The following is a 19,599-nucleotide window of genomic DNA, read 5'->3' on the forward strand; positions in this document are numbered from 1 at the left end:
CGTGTGTACATAACCATGACATCACCACCTCTCCTTCTGAACCATCCCTGCAAGTGTTATAGTTGCAAAACAAGCTGGGATGACAATCCAAAGCTTTTACCAACTATTGATACAGAACAATTCTGAAGTGCGTCACACCCTTGGTACAAGTCAAGGTCCCATGTTGTTCAATCTCTGGCATCTCTAATTAAAAGAGAGAAACAAGACTACCCAAGACCTTGGAGAGCCACTGCCAATCAGGGTAGACAATACCGGGTCAGAATGCATATTTACTTTGTAAAATCAGATGGTTGTATCTATAGAATGGTGCATTTGCACACTATTTACACTGATTCCAAACCTTCTACCGAATTTCAAGATGTATTATGGGTTTTACATTGGTCCAACCCATCCATGAAGCCAACTGAGGCAGTTGCCTCAGGCAGCAGATTGCAAGGGGTACCCACCTCTATCCAGCCACTCCCTAGATTAGGAAAGGAAGAGGGGGATGCAGCAGAAGAGGAATTGAGGAGGAGAAGAGAGTGGTGAGTTAGAGCATCTATCATCTCTTCCACACTTCCTTTTCTATTCTGTCCCCTTCTTTTTTTCCCCACTCCAGGAAATGGGATAAGAGACTAGCATATTACCATGTAAGGGGAGGGGGGTCAGCATCTGGCATGCCACATCAGGTGCCAGAAGATCTTGGACTGGTCCTAGTTTACACTTACTAATCTACATTCACAACCCCTTTTAGACAGTTTAACCCAGGGGTGGGTGAACCTTCAACATTAGGGACCCTGGACCTTCAACAATTGTATAGAAAAGGGAATGGCAGCAGGTGCAGCTGGTCATCTCACAGATGACAAGCTGCACCTGCTGAAATTCTCTCTCCTACACAATTGTTAAAGGTCCAGGGTCCCTAAAATTGAAAGTTTGCCCACCCCTGGTTTAACCCATTCTCAAAATAAATGAACCCAAGTGAGAAATATTTTAGTTACACAGTAAATCAGAAAAACAGCTAGATAGAAAACAAAGAATCCCAAGCTGTACCTCATTAATTCAACCACTAAGTCACTATAATTGCAGTTCATGTGCACCAGAGAGCTCAGTGTCATGCAACAGCACATCACAAGTGCCATTCACATAATTCTTTGCTCAGTTCAGAAACACTGACATTAATTCAAGGTCCATTAGGGTCTTACCAGAATTTGTTCTAAAAAGTGCTTGTTGCTGTGATAGCAGTAAAAATAGGTAGCTTTCCAAGAAGATGTATGCTCAGGGCCTGAGAACAATGCCATCACTGCTCGCTCAGCATCCCACTGTTCAGATGTACCTGAAACATGTGCAATTTCAATGTAAGTAAGTGTAAAGTCATGCACATTGGGGCAAAAAAATCAAAACTTCACATATAGACTAATGGGTTCTGAGCTGTCTGTGACAGATCAGGAGAGAGATCTTGGGGTGGTGGTGGACAGGTTGATGAAAGTGTCGACCCAACGTGCGGCGACAGTGAAGAAGGCCAGTTCTATGCTTGGGATCATTAGAAAAGGTATTGAGAACAAAACAGCTAATATTATAATGCCGTTGTACGAATCGCTGGTAAGGCCACACCTGGAGTACTGCGTACAGTTCTGGTCGCCACATCTCAAAAAAGACATAGTGGAAATGGAAAAGGTGTAAAAGAGAGCAACTAAGATGATTACTGGGCTGGGGCACCTTCCTTGTGAGGAAAGGCTACGGCGTTTGGACCTCTTCAGCCTAGAAAAGAGGCGCCTGAGGGGAGACATGATTGAGACATACAAAATTATGCATGGGAAGGATAGAGTGGATAGAGAGATACTCTGTACACTCTCACGCAACACCAGAATCAGGGGACATCCACTAAAATTGAGTGTTGGGAGAGTTAGGACAGACAAAAGAAAATATTTCTTTACTCAGCATGTGGTTGGTCTGTGGAACTCCTTGCCACAGGATGTGGTGATGGCATCTGGCCTGGATGCCTTTAAAAGGGGATTGGACAAGTTTCTGGAGGAAAAATTCATTATGGGTTACAAGCCATGATGTGTTTGTGCAACCTCCTGATTTTAGAAATGGGCTATGTCATATGCAAGGGAGGGTACCAGGATGTAGGTCTCCTGTTTTTTGTTTTGTTTTTTGTTTTTTGTAGGTCTCCTGTTATCTGGTGTGCTCGCTGGGGCATTTGGTGCGCTGCTATGAGATACAGGAAGCTGGACTAGATGGGCCTATGGCCTGATCCAGTGGGACTGTTATTATGTTCTTAATATGGGTAAATTTCACATGGTGCCAAAACACAGGTACCGGTAAATAAAATTTGTCGAGTACAAACTGAGAGCCCACTGGATTAAAACACAGGTTGAGTGTTCATGGAGAGTAAATAAGTTTAAGGCAGGAGGTCAGGTCTAGAAGATAGAGCCTCTGTTAGCCCGAAGATAACATCAGAAGGTCGCCAGTTCGAGGACACCGGCAGCTCCCTCGGCTGAGAATGGCGAGACCTTGAAGCAGCTGACAAGCCGAGCTGAGTGATTCCACCTGCTCTTGCTGTGAGCAAGAAGCGTCTTGGCTGCCCTCCATGTGAGAGATGGAAATGCTTGTCAGCCTGCGTGGGAGAACTGGAGGCCAGAAGTGAGACCAAACTAGGGAGATCCATTCTGAATTGTTGGTTCTTGAAAGAGAGAACCTCTATTATTGTAAAAATCCCCTTGAGGGATTTAGAAATGCCTGCCTATGTAAACTGCCTTGAATAAAGTCAGAGGAGTAATCCAATGACCAGAAAGGCAGTATATAAATACCTAGTTATTATAAGTTTAAGAATTTAAATGCTTTTTAAATATTACGGCTCTCAAACGTCTCTCAAGGCTCTTAAACACCTCGAGTTTATCATATGTGGCTCTTAGGTTAAGCAAGTTTGGCCACCCCTGGTATAGAGGAATAGTGGAAACTAAGGGCCCAATCCTATTCAACTCTCCAGCACCAGGGCAGAAACAATGCAGCTCCAAGGTAAGGGAACAAATGTTCCCATACTGAGGAGACCTTTGTGACTGCATCCCCAACACAGAAAGAAGTGCATACTTCATAGGCACAGCAGCACTGGCACTGGAAAATTGAATAGGATTGGGCCTTAAGACACTAAGCCAGAGGAGGCTTATAACACCTGCTCCTGTGCAGACACCGAGAGCTGTTATGCCAGAGACCTGGGCCAAATGTAGGCCATATTGAAATAACAGTTATGGAGTTGGATGCAGGCCAGATGGGTGAAAGGGCAGGCATCAGAAGTATCCAATTAAGGGGATCAAAGCCACTGGGAACCATCAGCTTCTTGGTATTCCATTAAACCTCCTTCAAGTTAAACTGGCAACTTGCACACATGTGCATTAGTATGAATATAGGGAAGCTACTGAGATTATCATCAGTCACTAGTTTGAAGCTGCCTAGAATATAAGAAGCTGAGATTCCATTTTAATCATTCTATATATAAATTGATTGTATCTGCTATGGCAGTGTACCTAATATATCATATTTGCCACTACCTTTAAGTATAGTCTCTGTGATCCGCCCCTAAGATCCCAGGTTAGTGGGTGGACATGGGTTCAGGTGGCTTTATCACCCACTGGGCTAAATCTACCTGTGAAGCCATGAACCACGTTTGCCCATCACTTGTTTAGAAAATAAAAATTTACACCAACCTCTGCCTGGTGACTTTGGCCCCAGCAGCTTCTCTCTCATCTTCTCAATAAACACATTGCCAAACAGACTGAGCAAGGCATGACTGTCCTTCCTCAGCATGCAGCTGAGCAACCTCTCTTCCTTCAGTGGGCTTCCTTCTGCCCAACAAGCATCCAAAAGTTCCCTGCAGAGAAGGCGTAGCTCTCCAGTCTGACTCTCCGCTTCCAAATTCAACAAGCTTAGAGAGTTATAAATTTCATTGACAGACTCATTCTGATCCAGTTCTAACAACTCTGGATTTAGTTGGAGGCGCTTCAGAAGCCTGAGGGAGTCCCAGAGAAAACCAGTAAAGACAGTTTGCGGCAGGCAACTCTGTGTTAGGGAAGGGCCTTGTTCAGCAGGACCCCTCCGAAGAAACTCCAACATGGCTTGCAGCTTCCGAGGTGTCTGCAGTAACATTTTCCGGAGAGCAGAGATCACTTCCACACTAAGTTTCTGCACAGATCCATCCCTTTGCTTCCCTTTCAAACCATGCCTGTTTTCAAAAACTTCATAGAGCTCCTGAGGAAGGAAGCACACAGCTAAGATGGTAGCATCCTTTCAGTGAATGCATTTGAGAAACTTAGTGTTGAATAGACATATCGAATCTAGATTTGTTTACACACAGGTGTCTCCAAACATTTTGGCCAAAGGGCCGTATCAAATATCTGGCATGGTGTTAGAGGACCAGAAAAAAATTTAAATATAAATTTTTTATAAATAAATTAGAGATGGAACTTAGATGGGTGAATAAATGAATGAATGGGCTCATTCATTCAAACTCTCTGGCCCTTAGAACACCCTCCAGATGCAACCAGAGCACAGTTCCAGTAATGTTCGTCCAAGTGGGCCAGAGGCTTTCAGGGGACAAGAGGCTGGCCACGGGCCGGATTGAGGCTGGGGTTTGGAGACCCATGGTCTACAGTGTTGGCCTCAGTTCCACACAGTTGGAAGCTTCTTGCTGGCTGTAGCAGATATTGGTTCTAACATGTGCAAAAAGCAACTGGAAGGCCCCATTCCAGCCTTGCCTCCCCAAGTCACAGCCAGCGCCCACCTGCTGACTGATTCTCTAAGCTGCGTAGATTCTTCTTGCTGCATCTGCGAGGAACAAGGAACTCACTGCATTGCTATGACTTTATCGTTCCTCTCAGGTGCTTCATGAACAATCCCTGTAATGTCAGAAGTAGTAAGTGAGGTGAGCAGTAACTAGCCTGGTGAAGAAAAGACTGGAACAAGGTCCCTAGCTTATTGTAACACCAATCAGAACTGGTTCATGTTTGCATCAGCCAAAGACTTCTAACCGTAGGGAGGTGTTTCAAGCTCCAGTGCTAACTGAGTGATTGTCTATTACTTATCCAAAGAATAGTCATACTATGAATGCTTACATTTATCCATTAGCCACAGTTACTTATCACCAATGTTAAAAAGAAATCACAAGGGGGATGCAACACTGGCAGTAACAAGAAGGAAAAGAAAGGACATTTCAGGTTAAACATGAATTCTTCTGTTGGAAAAACTATCAGACAGCCTCCAAAGGAAAGCAGCAACACAGTCACAGCGGTGCTGTGCAAGGCAAGGTCTGGCAAGAATAAGCACCAGCCACATCCATTTTCTCACTCTGCCACTACAATAATATAAAGATTAACTCCCCAGACATCCAACTATACCAGTGAATTGCCTTTTTGAATATTGTTGACGGGAAGTAACTCTATCCTATTTTGGAACACCGAGTTAGATTTCTTTTATTTTCCAAATCGGGAAATAGATTCTTTGGAGGATCATTATTCCTAATCAAAAAGCATGGAGCATTTCATTCTCAAATATTTCCACGCAAAGCAGTCTCGTTTTGTAAATGTCTTCACCTCATCAAAAGCAAGGCAGAGTGTGCTTTAAATCAAAGATGTAGTTATCAGCTTTCAGTTATGAAATGAAGATTTTAGAAAACCAAAATGAGAACTTAGTAATATTTTCAAGGGGAAACAAAACCAGCGGCACCCTGTGTAGAGAAACCACATGACTTTCTTCCCTATTTAAGAGGCTTCCTATCAGAGCCACTGCTCAGTTGGTGACAGACATTGCAGGCATGGACGATCTTTCTCCTTTTAGGGGAGTTTACAGCCACCTGCAACACTCCTGACAGCTATTGATCTCCAGAAGGCTATGGATATCCAAAAGAAAACTAGACACAAGAGAAAGTCTTGGTAGCCAATGTTTCATGGGGATAACAAAACAAAGCCTGCCAGAAACCAATTTTCATGTTACACTGGTTGCCTTTTTCTAACGTCCCACAAGGATGACTATGTCAATAGATAAAAAAATGAAGCACTCACTCCTTATCTGAATGCTCAGGCATCACAGTAATCTACTTCCTGGTTCACCCCAAATTTCAAAAGGACTTCTAGGAGCTGCAATGTCACCATCACAACAGTTAAGCTAAATTCACTTTTTGAACATGAATTTTCACACACACAAGTAACATTTAATGTTGCACTGTTGATATTAAACCTCAGTCTTCATACTGATTGCTCCACCAATCAATGAATTTGCTCAGATGGTTCTGTACTGAATGCATGATAACTGTACCACGTTCAACTTCAAGAGGTAACCCCACCTTTAAAACAGCATGTGGGACATCCTTTTCAAGTTCTTCCAAGAGCAGTAAGAATTCAGTTTCTGCCTGGAGAACTACTGGTGCGGGTTTCTGGAATTATTAGAAAAGAAAGAGATAGAGTATTTACTATAACAGGCATACAAAATAGGCATGTGCTCTTTTTGGCAGGCAGTGTTAGATTTCTTTTGAAAGCTTTTAGGAGGTGGTGAAGAACTACAGTTCATTTCTCAGTCAACAGCTCCCACACAAGTGGGCTGCATGTCTCTATTTGCAATTACTCAGCTGCAATTTATTTAACTATAAACCCAGAAATCAGCCTTGCTCATTCTTAAATATAACAGCTGCAACACAAAGAAACCCTTTATGGGAATTTATAGCTGGAGGCTTTTGCCACTGCCATTGCATTCTAAAAGCAGCTTGTATCACTGGTTGGACAGGACTGCCAACTTTCCTATTATTCCTGTGATTGGAATGCCTAGCCTAGCACACAAAAATTAAGCACATGGAGTTTTCTTCATCACTTTAGTTCCATGCCAGAACAGCCAGGATCTGCTTCACTATTAAAGTGCTTTAAATGCAAGGAAGCAGACTATTTAAAGGTTTGCAACACTAATGCTGAGAGTTGCCAAAAATCCCATCTTGCATGCAGAGAAACTACTTTGCACTGTGTCGTGCAAAGCCAGAAGGTGAATAGGATTTAAATGAGTGGAGCATTTGTGAAAGAAGTTGACATACCATCTCACAATCTTGAATAAGGTTTGTTTTTTATGTTCAGTATACAGAAGTCAAAATATAGAAGCATGCAATGCTGTTAGGCTTTTTTTTCTTCCTTTTCTGGGTCTAATGTAGTAGATTACAACCTTGGGATATTTTGTAATTATTGCGAAAGTAACTGAGAGTTACAAAACCTTCCTTTATTCTTGGAACTGAAGAGTTTTGTTTACCTGTTCCCAAGCTCGCCACTTTTGCAACACAAGAAGCCAAAACCAAGCAAGTTTTTGAGGACTGTGATTCGGTCCACACCTACAAAGAAAACACAGACCCAAGAATTAAACACTGACATCCCAGTCCCATGTGGATCTCACATTGTGTTTGTTGAAAATCTGGACATGTTTTAATAAACTTGTGCAGACTTAACCCAGCCCAGAGGTATACACAATTGATCCCTGTTGGCAGGAATGGCATAAACACAGAGTAATAACCAGAGTTAAACTTCTTTCATAATAAAAAAATACTCTATTTTTTTAAAGTTGATACCTTACGGTTCCACCTTTCACATACTTTTTTTCTACTTTTGCCAATTAGTAACAAAAAGTCATTGTAGCACTCACCTCAAACGAGATGGGCAAGTTACCAGCGCATGCAGGATTGCTTCCACACTTTCAGGGTCACCCTCCTGCCATTGATGTAACTGAGGAACACAGGCTCGGGCAAGTTCCCAGTCTCCCCGCTGCACACATTCACAGAAAAACCAGAAGAGAGAGTCTAGGGACGCAGATTCCTCTTTACCAAATGGATGCATCTTTCTCCTTCAAAAGGCAAATACCAGAATGACTCATCAGAACCAATTTGATATTCTGAAATGATTTCAAACTTTCACTTACAATGCTACTCCTAAACAGAGGGGGGGGGGAGGATTCTGCAAAATAAAAATTGACAGACTTAAAAGTTTATAGTGTCTTTCCCTATCAATAAAACATGGATAAGTATTGGCTTATTTTCTTACAGCTGGTCATAGATCTGTGTGCAAAAAGCAGAGGAAGCTGCAGCTGCCTGGTCCTTATGCAACTTTAATCATCTCAACCAAATATACACTGATTAATCTAGACAACAATATAAAGAGGAGATGTAGAAGGCCTGATCTGATTTTGACTGATATGCACAGAAGATTGGAGGAGGAGGTCTGGTCTAGAGAGTAGAGCCTCTGTTTGCCTGAAGATAACATCCGAAGGTCGCCAGTTCGAGGCCACCGGCACCGTGAACGGCAAGACCTTGAAGCAGCTGACAAGCTTAGCCAAGTTATGCGGAGTTATTCCACCTGCTCTTTGGCCACTGTCAGCCTGTGTGGGAGGAAAATGGAGGCCGGAATGTGATACCAGATCATAAAAGATCCATATGAAATGTTGTGGTTCTTGAAAGTAAAACTGTAAAAATCCCTATTGGGATTTAGTATAGCCCGCCTATGTAAACCGCCTTGAATTAAAGTCTGAGGAGAAATCTGACGACCAAGAAAGGCGGTATATAAATACCTGTATTATTATTATTATTAAGATTGTGGTGATGGGGGCAGCAAGTTATGGAAAGGAGGACAAAACTTTGAGAACATGTGAGAATCTCTGAAGCAGGTTGGACGAAAATAGCTGAAACATTTTCAATAAGGCAACCAAACACTTATTACAGCAAGCTTTGAAAGTCAATAATGTAAGAAAAAGATAAAATAACCAATGTCCTCATCAGTCAAGTCTATAGGAAATCGGTGCTCACTACATTCAACAGGTTCCAATGCAGCCACACAGCACTTGCCAAATGCTTCTCTAGCCAGGCAGATCCTTATTTCCAAAGACAACTTTTTCCAACTCACCAGAGCTATTGCATGCTGGCTTCTTAAAGAGACAACCTCAAAAGAAAGCATTGTGCAAGTGTAAAACATACAATGTATGCCCCGTTCCTATGAACTTGAGTCCCACTGAGTTCAACAGGACTCACTCCCCCATGTGCCACAAACTGCAGCCTTAGAGTTCAGCAGTTGTTCATGACCGGATGTCATAACCACAAAAGAGAACAAGGCACCCCAAAATGTAGGACACCCCCAAAAATGTAGGACATGACAAAATAAAAGCTAAAAACACTCATATACTGATTTCATGTGGTTAATTTAAACACTGCATTACTTATTACACTTAAAACTATATTTCATTTAATTTATTAATTAGAAGAAGGCTATGCGCTGCCCGCTGACAGTGAAAAGGAGGATCTTTAAGTTCTTTTTCAGGACATGAGACTAAAAAAGAGGACAAGTCCAGGAAAAAAAGAAGACATCTGGTCACCCTGTCATCACATCCAGAAATCAGTATTAAACCTTAGCACTACTTGGTACCCATTAGTTGCAAGGTTGCACATATATTTAAATGAATTTGTGCAATTGCATATGAGTTGCTTGATGCCAAGGATGTACAGTGGGTGGGGAAGCAGGTGAGGCAGAGTCCTCAAAAAGCGCCACACACCGGGGGGGGGGGGGGAGGCAAGTGAAAAGCGCCACACACTGGGGTGGTGGGAGGCAGGCAAGGCAGAGCCTCCCTACCAGAGTCCTTCAGAAAGTACCATACATGGGGGTGTAGGCAGGTGAGTCAGAGCCTCCCCACCAGACTCCTTTGAAAAGCACCATACATAGGGAGGAGGCAGGTGAGGCAGAGCCTCCCCACCAGACTCCTTTGAAAAGCACCATACATAGGGAGGAGGCAGGTGAGGCAGAGCCTCCCCACCAGAGCCCTTCAAATAGCAATACACATGGTGAGGGTTGGAGGCAGGTGAGGCAGAGCCTCCCCACCAGAGCCCTTCAAATAGCAATACACATGGTGAGGGTTGGAGGCAGGTGAGGCAGAGCCTCCCCACCAGAGCCCTTCAAATAGCACCACACATGGTGGGGTTGGAGGCAGGTGAGGCAGAGCCTCCCCACCAGAGTCCTTTGAAAATTACTACCCACAGGGGAGAGGCAGGTGAGGCAGAGCCTCCCCACCAGAGTCCTTCGAAAATTACTACCCACGGGGAGAGGCAGGTGAGGCAGAGCCTCCCCATGGGAGTCCTTCACAAAGCACCACACACAGAGTGGGGGCAGGTGAGGTACAGCCTCCCCACCAGAGTCCTTCAAAAATTACTACACACATGGGGAGCAGATGAGGCAGAGCTTCCCCACCAGAATTCTTCAAAAAGCACAACACACGGGGGGGGGGGAGGCAGGTGAGGCAGAACCTCCCCACCAGAGTCCTTCTAAAAGCGCCGCAGCCGCTGTGTGAGGCGCCCAAGCAGAGTGCATGGGTTGAGGGTGCTTGGACGCCTCACACGGCGGCAGCGCTTATCAAAGGACTCAGGTGGGGAGGCTCTGCCTCACCTGCCTCCACCCCTCCCCCATGTGTGGTGCTTTTCAAAAGACACTGGTAGGGAGGCAGTGCCTCACCTGCCTCAGGTGGGGAGCCTCTGCCTCCCCACCCACCACACGTCCCTGATCAGGCAGGCAGGGCTGCCGCCCACCTGTTCCAACCACAGCATCTTCGCCTTGGGAACTGAAGCAGGCAGCAGGCTGCCCGGACTTTGCTCTCCACAGGTGTCCTCTCGCCCCCGCCCCAAGTGGCAGGGAGGGAGAGGAGGGGGGGAGCCCTGCTGGACCCCAAGGAAGAGCACCGACGGACCTGCAGGAGAAGCCGGGCGCCCCGCACTGCGCTTATCCCTCCGTCTTCCGCACTCCCAGCCGCACGCCCCAGGCAGAAACAACTCCTGTGGCCGCCGCCATGTTGAAAGGCGGGTCAGCTGATCTGAGCGCCCGAGTGTTATTGGAGAAGCCAGGCGCCATCTTTCTTTGGGGCAACGAAGCCCAAGAGGGGCCATCATTGAAGCGGGAAGCGAGATCACGTGCCTGAGGCAGCTGTACAGCCTGCCTGGCGGAAACACGTGGGCTGCCTGCGGGGCTGTGAGGCTGAGAGATGGTCACCTGTCCCTCACCAGCACCCCTGTTAAGCTTCATTCTTTATGGTCCTGATGGGAACTGAAAGGAGGAAGCCTTGTTTTAAGTCAGTGGTCCTCACGCTTTTTAGCACACTGCGACCCACTTTTGAAAAACGACGGTCTTTCAGGACCCACCAGATAGGTCAATCTGTTAGTGACATGATGATGTCATTAGCCTGGCAGTGATGTCATGGCTGAAATAGTGACATCATCAAGCGGGAAATTTTTTACACTTTCATATGACAGAATCAAATCAAACTAAGTAAATTAACCCCATTTTTACCCAGTCCACAAGTGTAGTCATCCGGTCCCTGTTAAGCCATTTCTACCCAACATTGCATATATACCTGTGGTTGGGCCCGGTGGTGTAGCTGGAGGGGTGCGGAGCACTCAGCCTAGCAGGGAGGTGGGCGAGCCATTCCCAGTTGGGGGCAAAATGGAGCCATACGGCTCCAAACTTATGCCCACTTATCAGGTACTGTTGTTGGCAACCTTCAGTCTCGAAAGACTACGGTATCGTTTTCTGAATGGTGGTTCTGGAACAGCATCTAGTGTGGCTGAAAAGGCCGATTCGGGAGTGACAATCCCTTCCACACTGGGAGCAAGTGTAGTCTCTCCCTTGTCTGTCTCCCTGGCTATGGGCCTGCCTTTTTTACCTCCTTGCCTTGGTTTGTTGGCCAAGTGTCTCTTCAAACTGGGTGGTAGCCAAAAGAATTTAGCCATATCTAGGCATCACTGAAATCAAGTTAGGCATGGCTAACTTCAGTCCCATCAATTTCAAAAGGACTAGCTTTCCATGGACACAACTCACTGAATATAAATTTGCACTCACTTTACAACAATTGACATCCATCTCACACAGCTGTCTTCCTAGGCTGGATTTTACGGAACACAGCTAAAACTGGTCTTTGGAACTTATTCTCTGATCATTGACAAGGCATGCTGATCCTAATGCTTCCACAGCATGATGCCCTACCATTCTCTCACTCTTTGGGACATCCCTTTGAAGATGTTGGTTGTTGTGTGACTCAGCTATCTGCATGGGTGGTGTCTAACTGGTGTTTGCTAGAGATAATGCTCCCCACACCATCTTCTCTTTATTTGGGGTATTTTGTTATATTTTGTGCGTGCACAGGAAAAGGAAAAAAAAAAAACCTTTTAGACTTCTGCACCAGTCATGAGTACAACCGAAAAAAAAAAGATGACAGAAAATGACAGGTGCACAAATGTGAGTATAAAAATCTATTTTCTAAAAGGAAATGTTGCTGCCTGTTTAAGTATAAAACCAGAAAGAGAATCGTGGGCTTGCCTTTAACATGATCATTGAATACTACCTCCCTCAAATCCTTCTCAGGCATGGCATTTACCTGGCAAAGCCAAGCCAGGAATACCTTTCAAATGTTTGGGCAGTAGCATCTGTTTAGGAACAATGCCATTCAAGAAATTATGAGGCGTATTGAGCTAATACCAATGTAAGCAGAGAGATCAATGTTGTGGCCTCTTTTGAGGTTATAAAGTAGTTTGTTTTTTTATCCTCCCCCCTCCAAGTGTTGTATGAGACAAAAAAAGAGTGGAATGGGGAACAGGGAAACCAGATATTAATTATTCCCCTTTGCAAGTGCAGTACTACATTTTCTCAGTAATTAACACCAAACACTAACATTTTGAATGCACCAAGGGATTATATTCTCATTTTAAGAGTCAGTGAAATGTAGTATTGCTGCAGTCCTAAGCATATTTACTAGAAAGCAAACCCCACTGAACTATGTTGCACTTATTTCTGAGTAAAACTACTGTGGAGTGGGCTGCATAGGATATTTTCTTTACTAAACTGATCAGAGAAAGGCTGATGTTGATTTCTTCATATTAAACTACCATTCATTAAAAAATAGCATTTAAGATCATCCTTCAGTGGGAAAGAACTAATGAATCTAAATTAAAAATGAGGAGCATTTGTGCGGTAAAGCCTGAAACATTTTGTTACTCGGATCTATTGGGTTTCATATAGCCAAAGAGAACTGTGACAGTTGTGTCTGCATGTGATACATTTGAAACCAAAATGCAGAACACACTTCTGCAAACTCCTGAACCTGATGAGGAACTGTGTGTCATCCAATGTATGTACAGATGAGTGTTTAACAGTCATTCAGCACATTTGTTCATTAGCAGTTTGTATTTGCACAGGGAACAGATCAGGGGTCTCCAAACTTTTTGGCCAGAGGGCCGCATGAAATATCTGGCGCAGTGCTGAGGGCTGGAAAAAATGTAAATATAATATTTAAATAAATAAATTAGAGATGGAACTTAGACGAATGAATAAATGAATGAGTGAGCTCATTCACTCAGCCTCTCTGGCCCTCAGAACACCCTCCAGATGCAATCAGAACACAGCTCTGGTCATGTTCAGTCGAATAGGCCAGAGGCTTTCAGGGGACAAGAGGCTGGCCGCGGGCTGGATAGAGGCTCGCTGCAGGCTGCATCTGGCCCCCGGGCCAGGGTTTGGAGACCCCATTCTAGATCTACTTGCATTCTATTCTGTGATCAGTGCTTTTCCATTGCCCAGCAAGTATTCATACACTACCCAAAACAAGGCGGGACCTAGTGCTTAAAATTTGGGGGGTAGGGGCAGAGAAAGCTCATTCTTCTTACCTTTTGTTCTGGGCCCCCAAGCTACCATTCTTCTGGCATTTATTTACTTAATCCTTAGACCCCTTTTCGAAGAGATTAAAATTGTTTTTAAAAAAGATGAGATTAAAAAATCACAAACACATTATATTAATTAGTATTAATTATAATACAGTATTAATTATACTACAAAATCTATAAATGCAAAAATAATATTAAAAACCATAAACAACAACAGAGTCAGGAAGGCCTTGTCAAATAAAAATGTTTTTGGCTACTTTTTGGCATGTTCTACCAGCACAGTGTGCCCATAGGATTGGGTTGTTAATGAAATCCGCAGGCCCCATCCTGACTCTCTGCAATTCAGTCATGTCATGGCTTCCTTTTAGCCTTGTAAAAATAATGAATGAATTATCAGTTTCCAGTTTTCAAAATCTGGGATAATTCCTTGAATGGCAATTCATAGCCAAATAATTCTGGGTGAGGCTGCTTATTTGGATGCAGTCCACTCTGGATTCAGGTATAGCTATGGGGCAGAAATTGCTTTGGTCACCCCAGTGACCAAAAGTGACTTGTGCCAGGCGAGAGAGAGAGAGAGAGAGAGAGCGCGCACGCAGGAGAGTGAGACCCTGGACCTCTTAGCAGTTGTTGACCATTGACCATGTTATCCTTAGGAATTGAAGAGCACTCTTCTGCAGTGGCTCCTATCCTACTTAGAGAGTAGAAAGTGGTACTAAGAGACCACTGCTGTGCCCCATGGTCTTTGATATTTGAGGCACTTCAGGGTTTCACTTTGTCTCTTCAAACATTTATATAAAACCACTGGGTGACCTCAAGCATCATCAGTATGCTCTTGCTCCAGCCAACTAATTCTGCAGAGGCAGTGAAAACCCTGAACAGCTTGGAGGCTTTTCTGAGATGGATGAGGGCAAACAAACTGAAGATTAATACAGATAAAATGGAGGTACTGTGGGTAGGAAATGGCAATTTGGGTGGAAGAATTCAACTTGTTTTGGATGTGGTTTCCTCCTGGGAAAGAGCAAGTAGTTGGTATATGGGACCTGGCCGCTGCTGCAAGTGGCCAGGTCTATGCAAGGACGGACCAGGTCTTCCCTCTGGAACAGGTAAGGCCACAAAGGGTATGGAGGGAGGCAGGGAGGGGATGGAACACAGCAGGGGTGAATGGATCAGGCCCTGATTCACCTTCACAAGTCAACACGGAGTATAGAGCTGATGCAGGTCCAAGTTGACCCATGGCGGTTACTGGGGCTTACCCCAAGGAGGCATCAACATGCCAAAACTCCCCTGCAGGATACAACATAGAAAAATACAAACTGCTGGAGGTGATAATGGGGACTCTGGCTTTGCTGGCTTTTCATTTTTCCTTATTTACCCAATTTTCCTAAGAAATATATTTGTCATCAATCTCATACTTTTGTATCTTATCCTGTGGATGTCACCATCACACACATTCTAAATGATTTTTTCCATCAGGTGGAGAAATACGTTGGTGAGATTAAAGGAGGACTGCGGCCAACCATGAAAATCACAATCATGGGGGTAATATACCCCACCCCCAAAAGGTGCGTGTGCCAGCTGACCTGGTTGTCACCAGCTTCATGTATTTAACTGACAAAAGGTTTTTCATAAGCCCCCGTGATCTCTTGACTAACAGCAGAGTGAAAATGGAGAAGGAACATTTCCAGATTCCTTCATTTTGAAGGATTTTCTCTGTCATAGCAGAATCCTATGCATATTTACTCAGAAGTAAATCCCATTTATTTCACTGGGACGCACTCTCAGGTAAATGTGTATAGGATTGTAAACCAGTACGTTGGTCTGCTTCTCCCTCTCTCTTTTTGAAAACATGAGAGAAGATAGAACATAGCAAATATGTTTAAACATTGAAGCTCCACTGAGCATTGCTGACCACGACCCTTCTTTCAGACTTCCCAAATTCTACAGCATTATTTTCCAAACTGGAGGCGTATTAGGGCACTGCAAGAAATTAACACATGGGAAGCCAATCCTAACCTGAGCCGGAACAGGCAAGCTGAGTAGCCTGCACTACATTCAGCACAGGGTAGGAGGTGGCTGGAGGGCAACTTGGGGTAAGGGGATATTTTTCCCCTTACCCGGTGTCACGCCCCAACCACCCCCATGGGGCTACTCCAATCTGCACCAGCAAATTTGCAGGAGCACATCCAAGCAGCCCATGTGATGTTGCTCAGGTCAGGGGTGGGGGTTAGGATTCTGTATGGGTTGCCTCAGCTGGTCCCACCCCCCACCCAGGCTTGTTCTGCCTCCCATTCGGCCCTCCCCCTGCTGTAAAATGCCCCCCTGCCTGCCTCCATTACACAGCAGACAAAAGTGTTGGAAGATAACTTGCAGTTTATAGAAATCTCCCCTGAAGCAAATAAACAGGAACGGGTACAGTTTCTGAAGAAACATTCCTTCTTCAGGGGATGTTGAGTTTCCTGGAAAATTTACTTCTAGTGGAAGTTATGAAATAACGTGGAAAGGGAAAAAAATGGAATAATTTGCTACCACCTTTTTCTGCGTTCATTCTGTCTATGACCTAAGCCAGTTGTTCCCAAACTTTTTTGACTGGCGATTCCCTTGACCTCTTGGGCCACAGCTCCCAATTATGGTTACAATCCTATACATCAGCCATTTTCAACCACCGTGCCATGCCACATTGATGTGCCGTGAATGTGTCACAGGAATTTGGGGAAAGGTCACTTATTAGTAGGGCCAAAGGGGGATGTGAGGTGCCCCCCCCCCCCACTGGCAGCATGTCATGCCTTGTCAATTGTCAAAAACCTGATAGTGTGCCTTGACAATTGTAGTACCTTGTCAGTGTGCTGTGAGATGAAAAAGGTTGAAAATTGCTGCTATACATCCTATAGAGAGTTTTCCACAAGGATTCCGCAGCTCTCCCAGGGAGCTATGGTTCACAGTTTGGGAACCACTAACCTAAGCATTAGTCACATCATGCTCTATGGCATACATCATCATTTTGAATTGCAGAAGCATTTGTTCCATATTGCATGTTCACTTCTTTCAGTTTTTCAGTGACTTTACTCTGTGACTCCATGGATGCGAGCAAGGACGTTGGGCTATTACTTGCAGTCAACTTCATGGAGAAATCCATTGTCCGGAATTCACAGATTGCTGGAAAATGGGGAAAAGAGGAAAAGACTATTCCCTACTTCCCATTTACAGCAGGGGACTCATTCAAGGTAATCTTATCAGACAGCAGAACTATCTGAAAATGAGTATATAAATTTGTCAGTCTTGCCCAATACCATTTTCTCTGACAGCAGCTCTCTGGGGGTCTTTTAGGCATCTAAAAAGATCTTAGCCACCTTTGCTCCTGGAGAGCCTTTAAGTGGAGATGCTAGGATGAATTTAGCACTATATTCTTCAGGTTCCCAGAGTGTAGAGGGGAGTGATGGCTAGAGCAGTGGTTCTTAAGTATTTGGGGTCAGAGAACCCTTTGAGACCCCCTCCACAGAAAAATGCGAGTGTGGGCACACACACAATTTTTGTGCACTGTAGCCTGGACCTTCTGAAGCCAGTCCAGATTCAGAACCCTGCTAGAGCATCTCCACTTCACTTCTCCTCTGCACTTTTTTGCTCTACCCCACTCTTCCAGTTCAGGGAGCAGAAAGAGCAGAGGCTGGTCCATCACCAGGTAAGGGGAGACAGCATTTTGCATGTCACCACAGGTGCTGGGAGGTCTTGGGTCACCCTTGCTGGTCAGTACCTGAATGGAAGACCATCAGGGAACCCCATGTACATTGTTTTTATTTCCAGCATAGAAGAAAGGTGGGATTTAAAATACAGTAGCGAAATAAAATATGCACACAAACTATGTCTTACACATGTGCCCAATCTGTCCTTACAGCAGCTAAAGGGAGACTTACGGCCCAATCCTGTCTGGGCTTATGCTGGTGGATCTTGCAGTCTGCTAGTGTAAGGCCCAGGCTGCTGGTACAGCAGCCACTTCACTGTTCTGCAGGGCGCAGGGGATTTTTTGAGCACAGTGCCCGCGAGGCTGCTCATGGGTGACACTGGCCTGTAGAATCTCCATTGTAATCAGTAAGTTGTTGGTGGGAATGGATCATAGACAGGAAGCAGGCTGGGCAGAAAGCAGGAGAGGGGTGGATCTCAGCAGCAGCCACACACTCAGGATCTCATTCCCCCTTTCCACCTGAAACCACCACCCAAGTCTCTTCAGGGTTATGCCAGCAAAAGAGCTGGCATACATATGAGCGACCAGGTGTCCTATGGGGAGGTAAGTAAAAAATATCATTACTGACCTCTCCTGGGCTGCCTGGTCCCCAGCTGGCCCCAGCATGTAGCACAGGCTGAGATGACTGCCCTGTATGCTCTGGGCCAGCAGGGGATAGGATTGGGCTGTAACTCAGCCTTCACTGACCTTTTTCCAATGTGTCTTCAGAACAATTCAGAGAAAGTCAGGCATGCTTAAGTCACATTGAAATAAAAAGGACAATAAGCACTTAAACAACAATTAAATTGCAAGATGTCTGCACACCCAACTTTCTTTGGAATGCAATCAGATTGTGCTGCTGCTACTGCTACCCACCGACTTTTCTTGCTTTTTGTTCTCTTTTAGATGGAACTCTTTTGTGAGCACCAGCAGATCCGGATCCTGCTGGATGGACGTCAGTTCTGCAGTTTCAGTCACCGTGTGCAGCCTCCACAAAAGGTGACAGCTTTACAAATCTCAGGAGACCTCAAGCTCACCAAGGTGGCTTGAAAAGGAGAACAAAGACATAACATTACATAACATTGGGTATGGCAAAAGCATCTTCCTTATGTAGACTGAAGTACTTCCTTGCTCTTGCTCTGATGTGTGTCTTTTGATTTGAAATAATCAAGAAATTTTCTTGCTTCTGTTGACGGAATTGAAATACATGCTTTTATCTCAATGAATGGAAGGACTGCTGTGAGGGTGTGATTTGGGAGCCTTTTCCTACCCATTCTTGTGAACTATAAGCTATGACCTAGCAGGTACTTTGTGCATGCACAAGGGATGACAGATGTCACGGCAAACTTATGTAGGCATTTTAAAAACAGCCCCTCCTCTATTGAAAGTTACTGTTTTTGCCTGTTCCAGATATGGGAAAGATATCAGAAACAACAAGCATGTATCATCATCTTGCCAGTATGACCCATCTGCAACAGCAATACTTGCAAACTTGTTCTTGAGGAGACATACAAAATTCTTCAGAGGTGTGTTTGCGGGTTTAGCAGATGTTTTGGTCTAAAGGTTTGGGTGCTCAGAAAACAGTAATTTTCAGAGTGGGAGGGATTCATATTACAATGTTTAAAAATACACTCAGACTTGGCCAACACTCCAATCATTATCCTACTCCATCAGCTTGTCTCCTGGTGCTCTCTGTGAAGTGTTCTTTTGGTGCTTTTCTTCAGCAACAAAATCACAGGCATTTTTTTAGCTTGTCAGCAAGTCTTTGTGCTTTTGAAATTAACATTTAAAGACATACTGCCAAGGATTCTTTTCTGTTGCACTGCACACTTTCTCGGGAGTATGCCCCATGGAATGTGATGGAACTTCTGAGTAAACCGGTATATACTGTGCTGCAAGAATACTTTGGGGGGGGGCATGTCACAAAGACTTTTAGGTGGAAAATCACATATGAAATAGACTGATGATAACCACAGAAAAAAATTACAAAAAACAAAATTACAGATCTTATAGGAAAAAAATTAAAATTAGAGAGCATAAGTTCTCAGATTGAGTCTTGTTTTTATCATGTGATTTTCTTTTATCTTTAGCATCTTTAGCTGGTGCAAGCCTGAGGAGAGAAAGGGGGCATATTGGGAGGTGAAGAGGGGATAGCAACATGAAGCCAGAGGACACATCCTCTCCTGCCCCAACACACCGCCTCCCT

At 44.5% G+C, this 19,599-nt stretch overlaps 2 protein-coding genes across 2 annotated transcripts in view; one reads left to right on the plus strand and one right to left on the minus strand.

Moving 5' to 3' along the window:
- The window catches only part of ZFYVE26 (zinc finger FYVE-type containing 26), a 69,954-nt gene extending 59,150 nt beyond the window's left edge, over window positions 1–10,804 (minus strand). Inside the window, exons 1-6 of the mRNA XM_066632809.1 lie at window positions 10,720–10,804; window positions 7,645–7,842; window positions 7,258–7,336; window positions 6,314–6,403; window positions 3,684–4,224; window positions 1,182–1,312 (exon numbers count right to left, since the gene is read on the minus strand). Coding sequence (XP_066488906.1) covers window positions 1,182–1,312; window positions 3,684–4,224; window positions 6,314–6,403; window positions 7,258–7,336; window positions 7,645–7,835 — 1,032 coding nt within the window. The 5' untranslated portion in view covers window positions 7,836–7,842; window positions 10,720–10,804. The remainder of the gene's footprint in view (window positions 1–1,181; window positions 1,313–3,683; window positions 4,225–6,313; window positions 6,404–7,257; window positions 7,337–7,644; window positions 7,843–10,719) is intronic.
- A 1,365-nt stretch (window positions 10,805–12,169) lies between these two features.
- On the plus strand, window positions 12,170–18,619 carry LOC136663836 (galectin-related protein A-like). Its single transcript, XM_066640800.1, has 4 exons — window positions 12,170–12,260; window positions 15,152–15,240; window positions 16,725–16,899; window positions 18,300–18,619. Exons 1-4 carry the CDS (start codon window positions 12,210–12,212, stop codon window positions 18,441–18,443), a joined length of 459 nt encoding a protein of 152 aa, XP_066496897.1. The 5' UTR covers window positions 12,170–12,209; the 3' UTR covers window positions 18,444–18,619.
- The last annotated feature ends 980 nt before the right edge of the window (window positions 18,620–19,599 follow it).

This window comes from Tiliqua scincoides, chromosome 1 (genome assembly GCF_035046505.1).
Source record: "Tiliqua scincoides isolate rTilSci1 chromosome 1, rTilSci1.hap2, whole genome shotgun sequence".
In the NCBI taxonomy this organism is placed as follows: Eukaryota; Metazoa; Chordata; class Lepidosauria; order Squamata; family Scincidae; genus Tiliqua; species Tiliqua scincoides.